The following is an 18,442-nucleotide window of genomic DNA, read 5'->3' as shown; positions in this document are numbered from 1 at the left end:
GAGTAATCTTTGAGAAAACTGCCTTTTTTTTGAGACATCAGCCACTATAGCTCTGTGAAAAGGCATCCTGGTGGATACTGGATATTTGTGTAGGAATGATCTTTGTAAGAATTGGTCGTACTCCCGACACAGCAAACTGAATTTGTTATTTGAAATTAAATTTTTGCTTGCTTGAATTTAGAAAGCAATTCTCTTTGCCTGTAAAACACGAATATGATTAAAGCATCTAAGTCAAAAGACTGAGGATAGTTTTTTTTTTGTTTTTTTCTTCCACACCTAGTGTAGACTCCCAGGAAAATCTGCTTTTAAAGGGTTTAGAGCTATGGGAACTGATTATTGGATCTTCTGTCAATGACATTTAATCTTGTGCATGTGTGCCTCAGTCTCTGCAAATCTATATATTTTTTGTTCATAAGGAACATATATTCATCTATGAGAAACATTTAATAACATTCATCAACACATGTTAAATATGTGAGGATATATGTATAATATCTTACATAGTACAAATGACAATGGTGGCCGTGATTAATAAAAGAGGATTATGAATCAGTTGCTCTCTATTTCTCTTTCTCCCCCTTTCCACTCTTTGCTATTTGAATAAATATACAATGGAGCTAAAATGACCTTATTCTTTATTTGCAGGTTACTTTAGGTGGAACCTTTATTGGAATTGGGCGGAAAACTCCAGATTGCCAAGGCAACACCAAGTACTTCCGCTGCAAATTCTGCAATTTCACCTACATGGGCAACTCCTCCACTGAACTAGAGCAACACTTCTTACAGACTCACCCAAACAAAATGAAAGCAGCCCTTCCCTCCTCTGATACTGGTAAAACTTCAGAGAAAAACTCCAATAAATCCAGTCCTACTCTTCGACCATGTGATTCTGGAGACTTGGGGAAGTGGCAAGACAGAATCACTGTAAAAGCAGGAGATGATACGCCAGTTGGATATTCGGTGCCCATCAAGCCAATAGATTCCTCTAGACAAAATGGTACCGATACAACCAGTTACTACTGGTGTAAATTTTGCAGTTTCAGCTGTGAATCGTCCAGCTCTTTGAAACTATTAGAACATTACAGCAAACAGCATGGGGGAAGCCAGGCAGGAAGCCTTCACCCAGATCTGAATGATAAGCTTTCTAGAGGATCTGTCATTAACCAGAATGATCTAGCCAAAAATGCAGATGGGGAGTTAGTGACAAAGACAGAAAAGGGTGCGTGTGTGGCAAAAAAGAAAGACTTGAGTAGCAAAGGAGCAGAGGACAGCATGGTGACAAGCTACAACTGTCAGTTTTGTGACTTTAGGTACTCAAAGAGCCATGGCCCAGATGTAATAGTGGTGGGCCCACTTCTCCGTCACTATCAGCAGCTACACAACATTCATAAATGTACCATTAAGCACTGTCAGTTCTGTCCCCGAGGCCTCTGCAGCCCAGAAAAGCACCTTGGAGAAATTACTTATCCATTTGCTTGCAGAAAAAGTAATTGTTCCCACTGTGCTCTCTTGCTTTTGCACCTGTCTCCAGGGGTGACAGGAAGCTCTAGAGTCAAACACCAGTGCCATCAGTGCTCATTCTCCACTCCCGACGTGGACGTTCTCCTGCTCCACTATGAGAATGCACACGAGGGCCAAGCGTCTGACGTCAAACCAGAAACAAACGCCCTGGCAGGGGCAGAGGGGCCGCTGACGCTCAAGGAGAACAAAGAACACTCATGTACCAAATGTGACTTTACCACCCAGGTGGAAGAAGAGATTTCCCGACACTACAGGTACAGTGAAGTTTCACATGATTAATGATTGGAACCCAAACAAACAGCCCACCCTCCCCCCCCCCCCCCCGAGTTTCCTAATTAAATGTCACCATTCCTCAAACATTTGAGGAAACTGGAAATCAAAATAGGAATGTGTATAGATATAAATCTTTACAGCCAGAGTCCAATCCAACATCCACTTTGTTTTGGAAAACCACCAGCTAAGTTAGTGGATTTAATTATACATTTAAACCTGTGCAAAGGAGAGGGAAATTTGGATTTGTGTGCAGATGCTGAAGTTTCAGCATATTTGAGGTTTGGTCAGCTATTTTCCACCCAGAATCTTTTAGGTACTATAGGTACTATTTTAGTTTAGGCTTTTTCTGAGAAAGTTGGCATCTTATTCAGTCAGGGAACACAAATGGCTTTACTTTCCAAGATAGACTGTGAACCCTTTATGCTCTATAACAGTGCTTCAATGTACTACCTTTTTGTAGTATTTTCCATTCCCAAGTCCAGCAATGTAATGATTAGTTTAAGAGCATTCCACTGCTGTTTTGGTGTTCGTTTCCCACTGGGAGCAGACACTCTTTTGTCTGTTGATGTCATTCCCCAAGATCCTTTTGCAGATGCTTATTTTCGTGTTGCTGGTTTACAGTGTCATTCTATTTATTTTAAATGCTAATGTTCCTATTTGGAGGTGGACGCAGCCAGTCTCCTGACTCAGTCTGACACAATGTCATAATAGCAGCCAACTCCCTGCTAAACTTCTTGGGTCAGTTCCTGGGCTGTTGTAAACTGGCAGTCCAGTTTGCATCAGAGAAGGAGCTGGCTCTTAGACTTTGTAAAGAGCAACAGTTATGTGCCACTGCAAAAGCGATGTTAAATATTAGAAAATCATGCTGAATATGTTAATAGTTAAGGCTAATGCGTCAACAACAACGGAAAACTTCAGTATCTATCTGATCTAAAAGATCTTTGTGTGGAAGCCAGCTAGAATGAAGACAAAAGAAGATGCATTTTCAAAGCTAAAGCTTTGTTAAAAGCTCAAGAAACTGTGCCACGTTTAATAGATTCCAAGACATCCAAAATTAACAAAGGCAGACTGGGGCATGATACTTTAATAGAGATTAAAGCTGGGGGCATCCAAATGTTGCCCAACAGAGGGCTGCATTGGCAATATATCAGGAGTCTATTTAGAAAAAAAAAAAAAAAGAGCAGATTGCTCATCTTTAATTTGGAGCTAGGGCCCACAGAGGATTCAGGTCCCAGCATGCAGTTCCCCATTTTTGATCCAAGTGGGCCTGAGGGATGTTGTGTGGATTAATTAGTTAATGTTTGTAAACTGCTTTGAAGATGAAAAGTGGTATCTAAGTTCCAAGCATTATTATAACAGCTTTGAGCCATGCTGAAGAACTCCATAGGCAGCACTTTGTCCGCTGCTGGGGCATGGCATGATCTTTTTTTAGTGGTTAAATAACTGCAAGATTGAAATGGCTCCTTTACTGAAAGAATCCAACCTTTTATTTTGCTGCAGCTGGTAATTTAAGTTTAACAAGCATGCCGAGCTAGGATCCTTTTTCTCAAGAAAGGAGGCCATGACTTTCAAAATTAAGTGCTAAGTCTGAGATGGGGCAGTTGTAGCTGTTCCTTCAGAGGGCTCAGCACCCTGCAGTTCTGGCAGTAGTCACAGGGAACTGCACTTCGGAAAATCAAGAGATACACTTAAAGTATTTTAGTCTCAAGTTGTTTGTCTATGATTACACTATTTTGTTTAAAACACTTGAACAACATACTCTGTTAACCTCGGTCTATGACTTTATTGAGTACTCTGAGGACATTCTGTAAAGCAAAGTACAATGTCCCCACAACTACTAACTTCTTTCCCTTTGTCCTGTAATTCCCCCTTGATAATTTGAATTTTGTTTCTTTTCTACTTCTACTGCTGCTGTTTTCCCCCACTGTGCATCTTTTCTTAAATCACATAAGTTAGTTCTGTTTGTGGTAGGTGCTTGTAATGGTGAACACCAGCAGGTTTTATTGTTTTTCTATATATAACCTATTTTTCAGTCTATCAAACTAAAACTTTGGAGGCATTATAACCTTTATTTTTTTTATCAGGCCTATTTTTTTAGTAGAAGTCTGGCATATATCAGATATGTGTTTTCCTTCCCTATTTGTATTTCAGGACGTAAAGACAGAGCATAGTTAAGATTTTAAAAAGTAGAGCATCTATAAAATAGTGTTAGTTGATAGACAGAAACGTGCTAATGTAGTCAGCTCACATCCAACTGGGCTTCTCCCTGTCTTGATCAGATTTTGTCTTGACGCTTTTATGCCACACATTATGTACATCTGATGTATTTAAAATGCTGTACATGTGCATGTCTCTAAAACCTCTTCATTTATATAATAAGGAGCTGAATGGATTGTAATAGTAAACATAAAACTAAACATTAATGTGGTGGAAGAAGATGTTCTGCTGTTCACATATTTAGATTTAGCCTCGATAATCTGGAGTATCAGTGTTGGCTTTATGCTACTTACATATTTTGATTCATGTATTTTTTGTCTGCATTATTTTCATTTTTGAGTCATATGTCTGAACAACATGTTTAATTTATTTTATTATTTGTTTTGCTTCCTTTTGGCTGTACACCTACAATTTCACTACGTATTGCTAGCTAAAAAATTGTGTATATCCCAATGTTATTCCTTTGCAGCCATGTATTTGCAATAGTACTAGAATTTGCAAAAGCAGTTCATTCCAAGTTTTCTTTCTACAGAAATGTACACTTACACTTAGCACTCATTCAGTATTTCTTACATGATTATTTGAGAGCTGTTCAGTTAAATTTGAAGTCAATGAATCACACTGCACTTGAGTTTACTTGTATTTAAACCTCACTAAAATGTGCTTACTCAAATAAATCCCTAGAAGATTTATTGGCCTCCATTTTCCACTAATTCTGCTACTACTTATTTTCCATTATACCTCTGAGGAATCAGATACTATTCATGTTCGTTGCAAAGCTTAGTTTTTTCTTAAAACCGTCTGGTATTCTGATGAGGTAGAAGATGCCAACACTTTTAATTTAGATAAAAATCAAACAGTATTTGGGCAAATTTTGCATATTGTTTCACTTAGTCTAGAGATTATTTTCCTGCTTGTTCCAAAAGAATTAGTTTTGATTTTTTTTTTTTTTTAATTAAACCAGCTTCCTGCTGAAGTGCCTCTTTTTTCTTATAATTTTGCTAAATTATATATATATAATATATATATAAATGTGGGAAAAGTGTATTTTTTCAATTTCACAAAAGATAGAATGTTTCATGTAAAACCTTATTTGACAGAAAGCATTTGAACAGTGCTAGTTATAATTAGAAGTGCTATGCTAAAAAAATCCTCTAAACTTTTTAAAAACAAGGTAGGATAGTGATTCATTAAACTACAAAATATAATATGAAAATAAACACTTAAGTGAAATAAAAGCCTTGACAATGATGTAGAATCATTTTTCTAATAAATTATTTTGAAAATGTGGATGACAGTAGTTATATAAGGTTCTCTTTAGAAATTAATTTTGATTGAATTGAATAATTCCTTACCTCTCAAAGATAAAGGAGGTTGGTGGGGCAAAAGGCAAAGGGGTGCTTGGGGCTTGTGTCTCCTCAGCACCTGGGCTGCAGCCCAGGGATGGGGGTGTTGAGCACTGGGCTTTGGGACAGACCTTCAGACTCTCAGACAGAAAAAGCCAGGGCAAGGTCTCGGATGTACAGATTATAGAAATGTGGCACCTTTGGGACACTTCCCCCAGAGAAGAAACTCCGGGAAAAAATGTAAATTGAGGCCCACCAGCTCTCAGTTTTACAGCAGAGCAGAAACCTTCATTCAGTGAACAATAGCAGCAGCTACGAGGGCCTTTTCCATCCTCCTGACACCTTAATTCACTGCTCTGAACTTGTTTGCTCTTGCCAATGGCTTTTGCTCTCCTTTGATCTGTCTTGCTTTCCACTCTGACCTCTCTCCTCTGTGTTCTAACACTACACTGAATTTTCTTGCTTGCTTTGCTTGCTGTCTTTTCTTCTGAATACTTTTCCTCCCCACAAGCTTGAGTGCAGCACCCATCCCAAAAGTTCACTTTCTTATAAACCTGTTTCTTCATGAGAAATGATAGTAATTATTATATTCGTAATTAAAATAAAATGTGAAAAAATTGAAGTGATACGACAGCCATACCTTCTTCCAGAATATTTTCTATGCCCTAGAGCCTAGGACTGTCTTCAGGTAATTAAAAAAAAAAATTACTTGTTTTGTAGAGGATGGTGTTTTGTAATACTCAGACTAGTTAGAAGTATGTCAACAAGACTTAATTAACAACTGGATAGTGTCGGGAGTCTTGCAGCCTGTTAGGAAGTTCAAATAAAGAACAGTAAATCCATAAAAATACCCAACCAGGTAATCTCTCCAGCTTCAAAATTTTGCAAGGGAAAATCCTTGTGTCTTACAGTACCCAGTTCAAGTACTTTTCAGTACAAATAATGATAAGATTTTTTAAAGTTCTCAGAACGTAACTGTGCAGCAAAGGTTTTGCCTGAATTTCTTGATATTTAACCTTGGGATTGGGCCATGAATGTTTAATGTCCACAAATAATCAGGTCTTTGCTTCATTTTGTAGTGAGATTAATAATGCTAAGTGACCTTAGTGGATGGTACGACACTGCCAGCCCACTGCCATATTGCAGAGAATGCCAGTTTATGGCTTGAACCTGCTGTTAGTGTGCTTGTATAAACAATAACAAAGAAGGAAGAGTACTGTTTTCTTCATTTACATCACTTTCTTCCATACCAAGATTTTCTTGGAGTAGCTCTGTACTAACATGCAGTATTGCACCAGATGAATTCAGAGTTTCAGATGGTATAGCTGTAGTTTAGCTGTAAAGTGTAACTTTCAGGTAATGCACAGGAATATTTCTTGTGTACTTTGCAAAATGGAATTTTTAAAATTTTGTTGCTTAGCCCTGAAGAGCTTTGTACACACCTCTTGATATAACTTGGGCTTTTGGAAATGTAGAGTAGGTTTAATTTCTAGTAAAAGAGAAATCAAACATTGCCAATTTGTTTCCCTGCTTGCTGTCAGGGTGGAGTGAAAACTGAGAAGAAAACATTTTCTTTTTATGCCTTGTTCTGGGAAAGAATAAGTTTCCAACTTTCAGAAGGTTTCTAATAGCTGATGATAGTTACTATTTTATTATTTGGGACCGTGACTTACATTAGACAGCTCCAAACTTTTGCTTACATTTTGAAGCTTGGGGATAGAATAATACACAGGACAAACCCATGTGAAGCATGAAGATTTATAGATTTTTAATGCGTACTGGAAAAGTGTACATTCTGAAACAAAAAGCCTGTTGGGTTACTATCTACTGAAGTATGTCTTCATTTTTTCCGTATCACAGTGCTTATCAGAGTCTCATAGAAGAATGAAGGAATGCTTATATGACTGTCTTTGAACCAATCAGAAATAATTTAAATTAACAAACCTTTAATAAGGGTGATTTTAACTGGCCTCAGCCATGTAGTTACAACTGCATCTAATATTCAGCATTTATTTGTGTCCTCAGAAGTGTGGTGTATATGGCTCCTGATCAAAAACATTTAGCCAGTGTGGAATGGAAAAATAAAAAAAGACAAGTTAGGCAGAAAAAGATCAGCTGTTTGGAGGTGTGATATCTGTAGATGAGAGCCAAGTTAGGAAAGGGGTTAGCTATTGAAATAGCCAAGTTAAACAAGAGACACTTAGGGCTAAGTAGTGTCCCAAAGGATTGATAAACTTTCACATGGGGAGTGTATGTGGTTGAGCCATTAGCCCCAAATGGTGTCTTGTTTAACTTGGCTTTTAAGATAACTAGCCCCTGTCTAACTTGGACTTCTCTGATGGTATCCCACCTTTACAGGGCTGATCCTCTTTATAACTTGGCCTTTTGTATTTATAAAATGGTTTTGATCAGATAGCACTTTTTTTTTTTTCAGAAGAGAATTAAGCTTGGTTTAGAAAAGAATTAAGTTGCAAGAGAGAATATATTAGTGTCACATTGAGAGACGAACTGATTTTAATAAAAAACAATTGTAGAATGAAGGAAAATGAACATGGCCAGAACTGGATTTTAACCCAGAGCTTGCTCTCCCACAAGTAGATTTTGTTGCCATGAGGCTGTGTGGAGAATGACTGAATCAATTTTTTGCATAATGGAACAAGACCATCTAGTCCCTTAAAATGAATATAAATATGGAAAATGACAAAAAGAAAACTGATATTGCACAAGGGCTGAAAGGCATGAATCCGAATGTGTACTCATGTCTGTGTGCTGACACAACTGCAAGAAAATCAGACAATGTAAATAACATATGGTTTGTTTTTCCAACAAAAGGAGAGAAGCAAGGCAAGGGGGTTTAATAAGTTTGGCAAGTTGTCCCTTCTAAACTATCATAGTCTAAAAGGGATATTTTGTGTATCATTCCAATTCTATAGATGCACCAAGAGCCAAACCCTCCTCTTACTGAAGTCAATGGGAGTTTTGCCATTGACTTCACTGAGACAAAGATTTGGCATTAAAAGATTTAATCCTAACAATTGGAGTCAGGACAGTAACAGATTTCTCATACAAGTTTTCTCCTGTGTGGATAGTGAAAGGCTTTTTTAGCTTGGCTAAAGACACTGTTGCGACTCTGAATGCCTGGGGTGTGGAGGTGTGAGCGTGTCTGTGGGGAGAAGCTCTCGGAGAGTTCTGTACATTTTGCAGGGCAGGGATGATATTTTGCTCTGCATTGGTAGGATGCCGGGCACAGCGGGGCCTGGAGCCTGATGAAGGGCTCCGAGGGCTCCTGTGCTATGAACAATTCTTCATAATGGCGTTAGAGAACTCATAAACAGCGTTCTGTTCCTATGATAGATACCCTAAGTGAGTAACATGTTCTCATGTAGCAACATATGCTTTACATAATTTAGTAATGCAGTACTTTTTATAGGCTTTTAGAGTAAAAACAGGAAGGCGTGTTATTCCACTCTGCTCCACAGCTCCTACCCAAGAATTTCTATATTTGACAGGAAACGCAGTTTGGAGTGACACAGCCAACTATTGTGCTTTATCTTTAGAGCAGCATCTTTATAAGTTGTGTTAAAATGTCCATAGAGAACCAAGCAATGCTGTCTCGTGTACAGCCTTCTGTCTTTGGGTGTGTTCTTATCCATAAGTTAACCAGAGTTCCATTCGAAATCATTTTTGTCAAGCACAAGTATATGGAATTGGTGGAAAGTAAAGGACTTTTTAAAACATTTTAAATTTCTAACATAGATCTATATTATATGAAATAACAAGAGAACTGTCCTCTTCTAACTATTTGATTTTGGTTGAAAAATAAGGTTTTTTAGTGTTTCTGCTGCAGCAGAAAGTGAAAAGTATTTTTCAGCAAGCTGAAGAAGAAAAACACAAAATCCCAGTGAAAATTTTATGAAGTTCAGAATAGTGCCTTTTAATGTGAAGGAATGATAGGAGGCCATTGCAAGGCATGGGGGAGAAGACCAGCAGTATTTTTACCCTGTTGTATAAGACACCAAAATAAACCTGCTTGCTTTATTTAGAAAGGGTCATGTTGTAAATTTGATTTATTTTCTTAATCTTGGTAGGTAAAGCCACTGTGAGAGGGAACGCCAAGGGGTGATTCTCATATTAATGTATTTCTTGTTTTCTTCCAGGCGAGTACACAACTGCTACAAATGCCGTCAGTGCAGCTTCACAGCTGTTGACACTCAGTCACTACTGGAGCACTTCAACACTGTGCACTGTCAGGAGATGGACATCACTACAGCCAATGGGGAGGACAGTCATGGCGTTTCGTCTATCAAGGAAGAGCCAAAAATTGACCTTAAGGTCTACAGTCTGATTAATCCAGACCCCAAAATAGGGGAACCCATATCTGACAGCATAGTGAAGAGGGAAAAGATAGAAGATAAGGAAGTGCTCAAGGAGAAAGGCTGGACTGACAGTCCCAGTGATGATCTTCGCAATGTGACCTGGAGAGGAACAGACATTTTGAGGGGGAGCCCATCATACACACAGACCAGTCTGGGCTTACTGACCCCCGTGTCTGTTGGCCAAGAGCAGCCAAAGCCTTTAAGGGATAGTCCAAATGTAGAAGCTGCCCATCTGGCAAGGCCCATTTATGGCTTGGCAGTGGAGAGCAAGGGTTTCCTGCAGGGTGTCCCAGCCGGAGCCGCAGAGAAAGCCGGGCAGCTCACCCAGCCCTACTCTGGATCCGGGGACGGCAAGGCAAAAGATGAATCCCAGTCCTTATTACGGGTAGGAAACTTTTTTTTTCCCCTTTTGCTCTTTATGATTGCATGTATGTTATGTTTGATTGGCTGTGCAGATGATTTCTTCAGGTCCAAAGTAACATGCTTGGAGTTCTTTTAGGGCGTGGAAACCAAAAATAAAGCAACAAGGAAAGAGTCAAATCTGTAGAGCCAAACTGGCAGGTAAATGTTCAAAAATGTTCACATAAAACAATCTATATATTGATGGAGTATTAGTAAGCTTCTGCTTTTGCTATTTAGCTCTGATTGAATTCTTTTTAATCATTCCTGCTAATTGTGCAGGTTGGTGATGCATTTGAAGAAGGGAGGTTTAGAACCCCAGAAGGCTGCACATCTGTTACACTGAAACAACTGATCATCTCTTAAATTTTGTGGTGGTGCGACAGTTCACACTTAAGCAGGATTTCATATTGCTGCATATCTAAGAATATGAAATGTGAGCTAAATATTAATAAAAAGTAACTTTTTTTTGGTGAAGCAATATAATTATGTATCAGTTTTAACACTTGTCTGGTTGCCTTGGAAGCAAAAGCAAAAGAAAAGGAAGGATCTCGCATGATCAGAGAAGGCAAATATTTGTCACACCAAATAATTCCTTTTTTTTTTTTAAACGAAAGGATCTATATACAAGGAACTTTCCCTTCCATCAAGGTGTGGTTTTCCTACTGTAGAGAAAACTGAGGTTAGAAAAGATCTCATATTCTGCGGAGCTGAATAGGGAGACAAATAAATGCTTTTCTCCTGAAGTCATCATATGTTTCCAGGAGCTGCTCCCTATCTGAATTTATAGAAACTTGCCACAGGAGCAGTCAGTCTGCAGACAAACCTCACTAGAATGGAAGTGACGATCTGCTGGTTTCCTTTTTTGTCTTTTATAACAGCATTTATAACCACAGCATCAATTAGTGTAACATGTCACATGTAACAAGTAGAAAGGAAGATAAATGTTTTATTCCATGGTCTGCTAAGATTATGCACATATATGTCTGTCACAGGTATATCTGTCTCTGTACATATAGAAGTCTTAAAAACTGTTTTAAATGAAGTCAGTGGTCTTAAAAATATTGCAGTTATTCTAATTATAAAATAGCGTGTCTGCAATTTAAACCCTGCTTGCGATTTAGGGGGACAACAAACTTTTGTACCTTAGTTATTGTTCTCAGATTTTAAGTGTATGAGAAACAGTTACAGTATGATAGGTTCCTTGTTGCTAACCTAGATGTGTGCTCACTGTGGATGATAGGATTGTATTTCTCTCCTCCATTAGGGAATATATATTAAAACACATACAGAAACCCGTGCAGCAGTGGAATTCCTGCTGTACATATGATGTTAGTTACATCCCACTTCAGTTCTTGTACTGGTTCTTAGCCACGTGCAGACAGATTCACTAGAGGAGCCATTTAATCTGTAGTTTATCAGAATACAAATTATTTTCATTTATTTTCAATTTTTCAAATATTTTTATTTCTTTTTTGTCTGCCAGAGGATGAAAGATAACCAAACAAAAATCTACAAAGGGACATGGTAATATGCAGAATCAGCTCTATAAAGGTCTTAATTTGGTTGATAGGGGGACCTAAAATCTTAGTAAATGGTAGAATAATATTACCTGCTTTAGCCACTGCTGAGTACGGAATGGGAAACTGTATGCTGGCTGCTTCTTATGCCCTTTGTAAAAATAAGTTTAGATGCTTTTTAAAAGTTTTTATACAAAACCACTTTTTTATATATATTTTTTCAAATTAGTATTTTATCAATTTGGAAATACTTTGATCACTCCTGGGTATGAAAAATCCGTATCTTCCATACTTTTCTGAAAAAAAAAGTTTTTACTTTTGTGTACAACCCTACTTTTCTTTTATGATGATTTATTAGGAGATTATGTTTATAGTGACTGATAAACCCATATCAGCGTCCTTCAAACAGTAATTTTGTGTGCACCTTTAGCTGCCATGCTATTTGAACTTTATTGAGCAAAGGACTTGTTTGTCTGTGTCTTTTCCTTAGTGACCATATTTGAATTTTCACTTTTCTTTGAAAATTGGACAAGTTGCTTTTGTCAGCTTGAAATATTTTTTTAAAAAGTGGGGGAAAGGAGATTAACTTTTTTCATCTGCTGAACAGTGTCCCTAATCTTACATACTTCATCATGATTGATGGATAGAGAAAACAAAAAGAGAATTGAAACTTCTTGAAGGTAAGGGGTGATCTGAAGGATAGGAGATGTGGGAGTGTGATTCTGTGAGTAATATTAGTTCTCTCTTCTTTTCAATCTGTGAAAAAGATCATAGAAACCCAACTCCTTTAATTTGCTCTTGATTTAGTTTTCTGCAGACAGTTATGGGATGCAGTACTGGAGCCATAAATAAGAAGACAAAGCGATGGTCAGCTTGACCACTGGGAGTTTAGTGTCAAGGATTATCTGACATACAGATGTGTATGCCTGGAAGCTCAGTTGGCACAGAGAGAAATAAAAATTGTTCAGAAAAGAACTTACCATCCATTCTTGAAAAAGATAATTTTTGTAATCCTCTGAAATAAAAAAAAAAAAAAAGTGTTGTGTTGTTAAGCAAATTTCTCATTATATCTACTTTTGGCTACGTTTATTTTTCTAATATGAAATAGTTAGTAGGAGTAGCTAATGCTATCTAAAAGTTGGTCCTCTCTGAAAGCAAAGTGTTAACTCAATACATCCTTCTAGTATCATATAATGAATGCTTATGCAAAACACTGTATCCCAGGACGACTGGTGACTAGGAAACAAAACCTATAATAAAATCACTGTGGACACCTTCATTTTTTTTCCCCCGAAGATTGACACAGAGGAAGCCAAAAATTTTGGATTACTCAGTGAATAAACACTGAGAAATGGACTGAAAGAGAAAATTGCTAACACATCCCTTTGGTTGTACTAGCTATTCAGTATTTATAAAGTGGTTCTGCTAATTACAAATGATCTGTAATGATTTGACAGTAGAAGCAATGCTATGTACTTTTAATTTCTTACTTTCTTGATGATGGGGGGAAGGCACAGCAGAAATCAGATTTTTTTCACATTTTTTCAAATAGAGGTTGATACTACAAGTTTAGAAGTGATTAGCATTTTGGTAAAATATCAGAGATAATACAAATGAACTGGACAAGGGGTGAAAATATACCATAGCCCACGAAAATTCTTAATGCTTACAGGATAATTAATTCTTGGAAATTGCTTGGAGTAATTTTCAGCTTCGGATGTTGTCTAAGCCATTTATGTGCTCTTTATTGCATTCCTTCTGTACATGATGGCCATGGTCCTTCCCCAGACTCTGTGCTACAGTAGATTTTTTGCGGGAGTCATTGGGGTAAGATTTCTTTCATTTTTAGAATCTAAGAGACCAAATTGCTTGTGACCTTTTGGGAGCTGGAGACACGGCAAATACACATGTGCAGTGGATGCACCTTTATCCCTGAGAATGCTTCCAAGCTGTGTGTGTGTAACAGAATCTTTCTCAGGGGCTTGGTACACTTCTGTGAGTAGCTTTAATTTATTTTTCTTATTAAAATATTTCCAGCCACTGTACTTGCAGCGAATCAGTATGTTTTGCAAATGGGAATTACCAAAAATGTACCTCAGTGTGGTACAATGTGGACATTATTTCTGCTCTTCCTTAGAATAGCTGATTTTCTAGTTTAAAGATTTGTTGATACTGGAAGGTCTATTGAGATGCAAAAATGTTCCTTTTTTTGGGTAGCACATTGGCAGCCAACAGACTCCAGGCCAGGCAGATTGTTTAATGCTTTGACAGGGCAGATCTTGGACAGAGAGAACTTTTTGCTAAACTGATTTTAAATGAAGTGTCCTGTTTTGGTCTGTATGGACACTGCAGAATAAAGTTTTCCACAAAATGGGGAACTGTAGCCTGAGCCTTCAGACGTATACACAGGCCTAGTTAGCCCACCTAAAGGTGTTGGTATAGACATTGTAGTTTAGCCAACAGAGATGCAGTAATAACACAGGTCACTGTGTCTGTCCTGCAGGGTCACATGGGCCTGCAGACAGCAAGATTACTTTGTGTATTAATCATAGTTCCTAGAGGGATTTATGTACCATCAAAGGAAGAGAAATTGTCACATTATTACAAAAGTAATGTGGATTTTTAACGGAGGCATACTGCAGGTTTTAACATTAAATATATAACTGTGGTTATGTTAACCTTTGCTATGAGCTTTTTATGTGGTGCAAAGGATAAAATCGACTCTTCTATTAAACTAAGATTATTTTGCACCATAATGATCAGACTGTTTAAACACTACAGGAAATCACAGCATTTCAAAAAAGTTTTCATTTACTTTGAGAAGAGTTATTTTCTTTTTATCTGTGATATTTGCACTTGTGGTACTTCATATGGTGTTCTGGCTAAAGCTGGTTGTGCAGCTTTAAATTTGGGGGAGATAGAAAATTAGTAAAAGTTACTTCTCCTCTCCCTGTTTTGCATTCTCCTATGTGGGTGACTGGCAGAGCTAATTTAAAAATAAGCAATTGGTATGTAAGTATAAAATCTTCATATAATAGATTTAGTATCAGCATAGTAAATATCAGACACAATCCCTTATGGCAAATCATAGTTTCTCCTATTATAAAGTACTGACTCCTGTTGTCCACAGAGCTGGATGCAAAATAGCTGCAAAGCAGTGGAAACGCTGAGCTGTCCTTTGTGATTTCCAAAAGACTTCTCTAAGCACATACAATTCTTGGCCAGAAGGATAACACACATTTGAGGTAAAATCTGCCTCTCTCATGCTGGTAGAAATATTGCTGCTGCTGCCTTTAGTGGGAGCACAAGAAGCAGCATGAGAAGGTTCAAGCACACAGAGTAGGAGAGTGGGATCTTAGCTAAAACGTGATTTTTTGGTGGTCCCTCCAGGGTGACAGATGGAAGTTTTTGTGTTCTTTGGCATTGTGTCCCACTTCAGCCACCTTCTCATAGCAGCATCTTAATACTGTATCTACTGAATTAAATTCAATGCATATAATTGTATCATACTTCTTACATTTAAGTTGGTGTAAGTCTTGGATACTGCATGTCATCCCTAAGCAACTTCAGGAAAGGAAAAGCAGCCCTTTAAACAAGAAACATCTGAAATAGTTTCTCTGTAGCTGCATCTCATTTTTTTCCCATTTCCTCTGACTCTGTTAGAGATCTTTCAGGAAGTATTTATAGTCAAGGCCATTCATTGCCATACGGGTCCTCTAATTAGCTGAGGGGAACTCAGCAGGCACTGTGTGTTACTAATGCACAGAGCTCTGGCAGGTCAGAGAGTTGACAAAGACTTTCATTTTTTTTGAAAGCACCTGTTTCCACAAGACTCTGCCTGGGGAGTCAGTGGGCTACTTTTTTACATTTAACTACATCCTGGAAAATGGCAAGAATCCTCCAAAAAGGAAAATAAGAAAATAAAGTTAGTACTTGAAGATAAATGGTTTTGAAGCTTTGTGTTTACTGTGCAAAACCGAAGCGGGTAAAATCCCTGTGCTGGTGAAGGGCTCAGGAACGAAGCTAAAGTAACTTTCTGAAGGTTTTTAAGTAGTTTAGAAACAAACATGTACTTGGCTGCTTTTAGTAACTACTGGAACCAAACCCACAAGAAATTGAATGTTTTGCATTACTCATCCTGACAGTGATCAGATAGGACTAGAAAGTAACTTTTAGAAAAATGTTAACCTGCCCAATGAAAGGCATGTTTCTGGCTTTTGTGTGGGGTGTGTCTGTCATGTGGTGAGACAACCCCACCTTATCCAGGTTTACCCACCCAGCAGGGCATAGGGTTTTTTTCTTTATTCTTTTATTTATTTATTTATTTATTTTGGTCTCCCTTTTACGAAATGTGGTCTGGAAGAGAATTAAGTGATAAAATCATTATTTGGGTGGGGCATGGTAATAATGCAAAAGGGCAGCAGTTAGTCAAAATCCTTGATGAAAAGGTGAATCAGTATGTGGAACAAAGGGCTGGGGAGATGGGTACGGGCCCCCAGGCCATTGGGTAAGCAGCAGGGTTTATTGAAGTTGCTGGGATCAATAACAATGATTCAAACAGGGAGAACCGAGATAATTCTTGATTTAAAACAAGCTTCTGCAATTGGATAGATGAGATCGTAATGCAGATGAGAACAAAAGAGTGCTTTCTTGTATCGAGCAGAGGGACCAAAACAGATTGACAATCACCTAAATTAGCTCAATTTTATATGTCCCTTCCCAGTTCAGGTAGGAGGATCTCTGCCTTGCTCTCTCTGCTCTGGTATTTGCTGTTCTGTAGGTCAGTCAGAAGGGTCTGTGCACTGTTTGACCTGGATGCCACATGCCCGCACCTGGGCTGGAGTGTGGCTGAGGATGACCCGATGGCAGCTGCTCTGTGCCATCCCTGCCATGGGGAAAGGCTGGATAGGGCTCGGCATGGGGGTGGGAGCATCCTTGGTTCCCCGACACGCTGCTCCTTGGCAGCCCCCACTGCTCTGGCCTGGATGTCTGGGCACAGAGGGGGCCCTGGCACTGAACAGGAGCCCTCAGTGTGTGGCAGGTCAAGCCTGGCCTCCCTGGCCCTGGGCTGGGCTCGGAGCTTTGTCCTGCTGGCTCAGCCCCTGTGCCCTGCCAGCTGCCCAGCACTGGGCCAGTGCCCTTCTCGTAGGTGTGACTGATATGGTTAGCAAATACTGTTTTCACTGCCTTCAAATACATTCCTGGTGGTTCTTTTTAATTCTAAACTGTGCTGACAGTGGCTGCAGGCTGGTTCCAGCAGCCGTGCAGCTGTGGGGCACAGCTGGGCACTGCAAAGGTGAACAGCGCAGCAGCAGCAGCAGCTCCCTCCATTCTCTGCAGCTCGGAGAACTGCCACTGGGCAGCCTTGGTTAAAATGGGAAGTAGGTAAATGCAGCTTCTTGCATGATGTCTAGATTAAAGAATTAGTTGAGCTTTACCAAAGTTTTGAAAAGTTAAGTGCAACTATCACCATTATATAGCCCTGTTATTATTCTGTATTGCCAGTACTTAGCAATAGATTGTATACCTGATGTGAAATGGCAGCTTCAATTGTATTTAGAAACTAAGGATAATCTTTGCCAAACTGGATCCAATAAGAAGTACACATTCATGCTTGAGGACAGAACTTGCTGCTAACGTGTAGATTTTCAATGGAAAATTAAATTTCACAGATGAATGCAGGCAAGGATTGTACATAATTCTCTTTTTGCCCGAAGTACCATGGTGCTGAACAGTGAAAATCTATGTGAAGATACCTCTAGCATCTGGCAGTGCAGAGTTGCTTTCTGTACTGAATTTCAGATGATCCTCTAGATGTATTTGGTAATTAAAAGATATAATAAATACACTCTTTTAGAGGAGGGATCTTACAATAGACAGCAAATAAATGTTTAATTTATTGGGCTAAGAAGGGAGCATTGTAATTATAATTGATTTGAAGAAATCCAGATGCTATCCACATCTGAACAAATTTAAAATGGTAAGGATTTATACAGAGATTTATGAATAAAGTGCACATACGTGCTTTGATTTTTGTCACGGGGGTATCTAGGGCTGACAATACAGCCAGTTAAAAATAAAAACTATGGAAAATAGTTGTTAGATGAACAGATGTGTGCTGAAACAGAAATGCATGTGTGTGTGTGTGTGTGTGTGTGTGTGTGTGTGTGTGTGTGTGTAAGACATGATAAAAAGTTTTCTGGAATGTCTTTTGTTACTTTGGCACTCCTCAGAATATGCTTATGGTCACCTTGGAACTAGTCTTAATTTTCAGGTCTCTAATGTAGCCCAATTGATTTAGTGAACAATTTCCTGCTTAATATAATTAATTTACTTCCACCAAGTTCTGTTTTTCAAATGAGGCTTTATAGAGGCTAAGTGGTTCTTACTGATGGTTTTCTAAGCATTTTTTTAGCAGTATGTATATATTTTAGAAAATCTTACAATCTTTGTTGTAGTGATATAATCATGTGTATGTAATATAAATCCATTAATACATGTATTCCAGTTGCATATTAACATTATTTAGAGTTCAGATAGGATATATTTTTTTAGCACAAATATGAGAGGAGGAATACTTTTTTTGCATTGTGTACAGTATTAGGTTTCTGAAACAAATGGGGTGGTGGCAGCTCAGGTAGTGCAGCACTGAAGGCAGCTTGTGAACAGCCTTGGAAATCTTTGCTGAGTTCGTGTATCCCTGGTCTGCCTGAGATTTTCAAATCTCAGATTGGTGAATCATGTTTGTGCTTGTTAAATGGTTAATTTCCCATGATTTCTTCGTTTCTCT

The 18,442-nt window shown here is 38.4% G+C and overlaps 1 protein-coding gene across 6 annotated transcripts in view; it reads left to right on the top strand.

Moving 5' to 3' along the window:
* The window catches only part of TRPS1 (transcriptional repressor GATA binding 1), a 213,670-nt gene that overhangs the window by 54,741 nt on the left and 140,487 nt on the right, over positions 1-18,442 (top strand). For 5 of the 6 annotated variants that reach the window (XM_014870088.2, XM_088178532.1, XM_014870091.2 and 2 more), the window contains 2 exons: positions 646-1,775; positions 9,515-10,118. In XM_014870088.2, coding sequence (XP_014725574.1) covers positions 646-1,775; positions 9,515-10,118 — 1,734 coding nt within the window. The remainder of the gene's footprint in view (positions 1-645; positions 1,776-9,514; positions 10,119-18,442) is intronic. The other variant, XM_014870092.2, reaches the window with a different exon arrangement.

Source organism: Sturnus vulgaris, chromosome 1 (assembly GCF_052056855.1).
Source record: "Sturnus vulgaris isolate bStuVul1 chromosome 1, bStuVul1.hap1, whole genome shotgun sequence".
NCBI lineage: Eukaryota > Metazoa > Chordata > Aves > Passeriformes > Sturnidae > Sturnus > Sturnus vulgaris.
The sequence above is the reverse complement of the archived record's forward strand: the minus strand, read 5'-3'. Positions and strand labels throughout refer to the sequence as shown.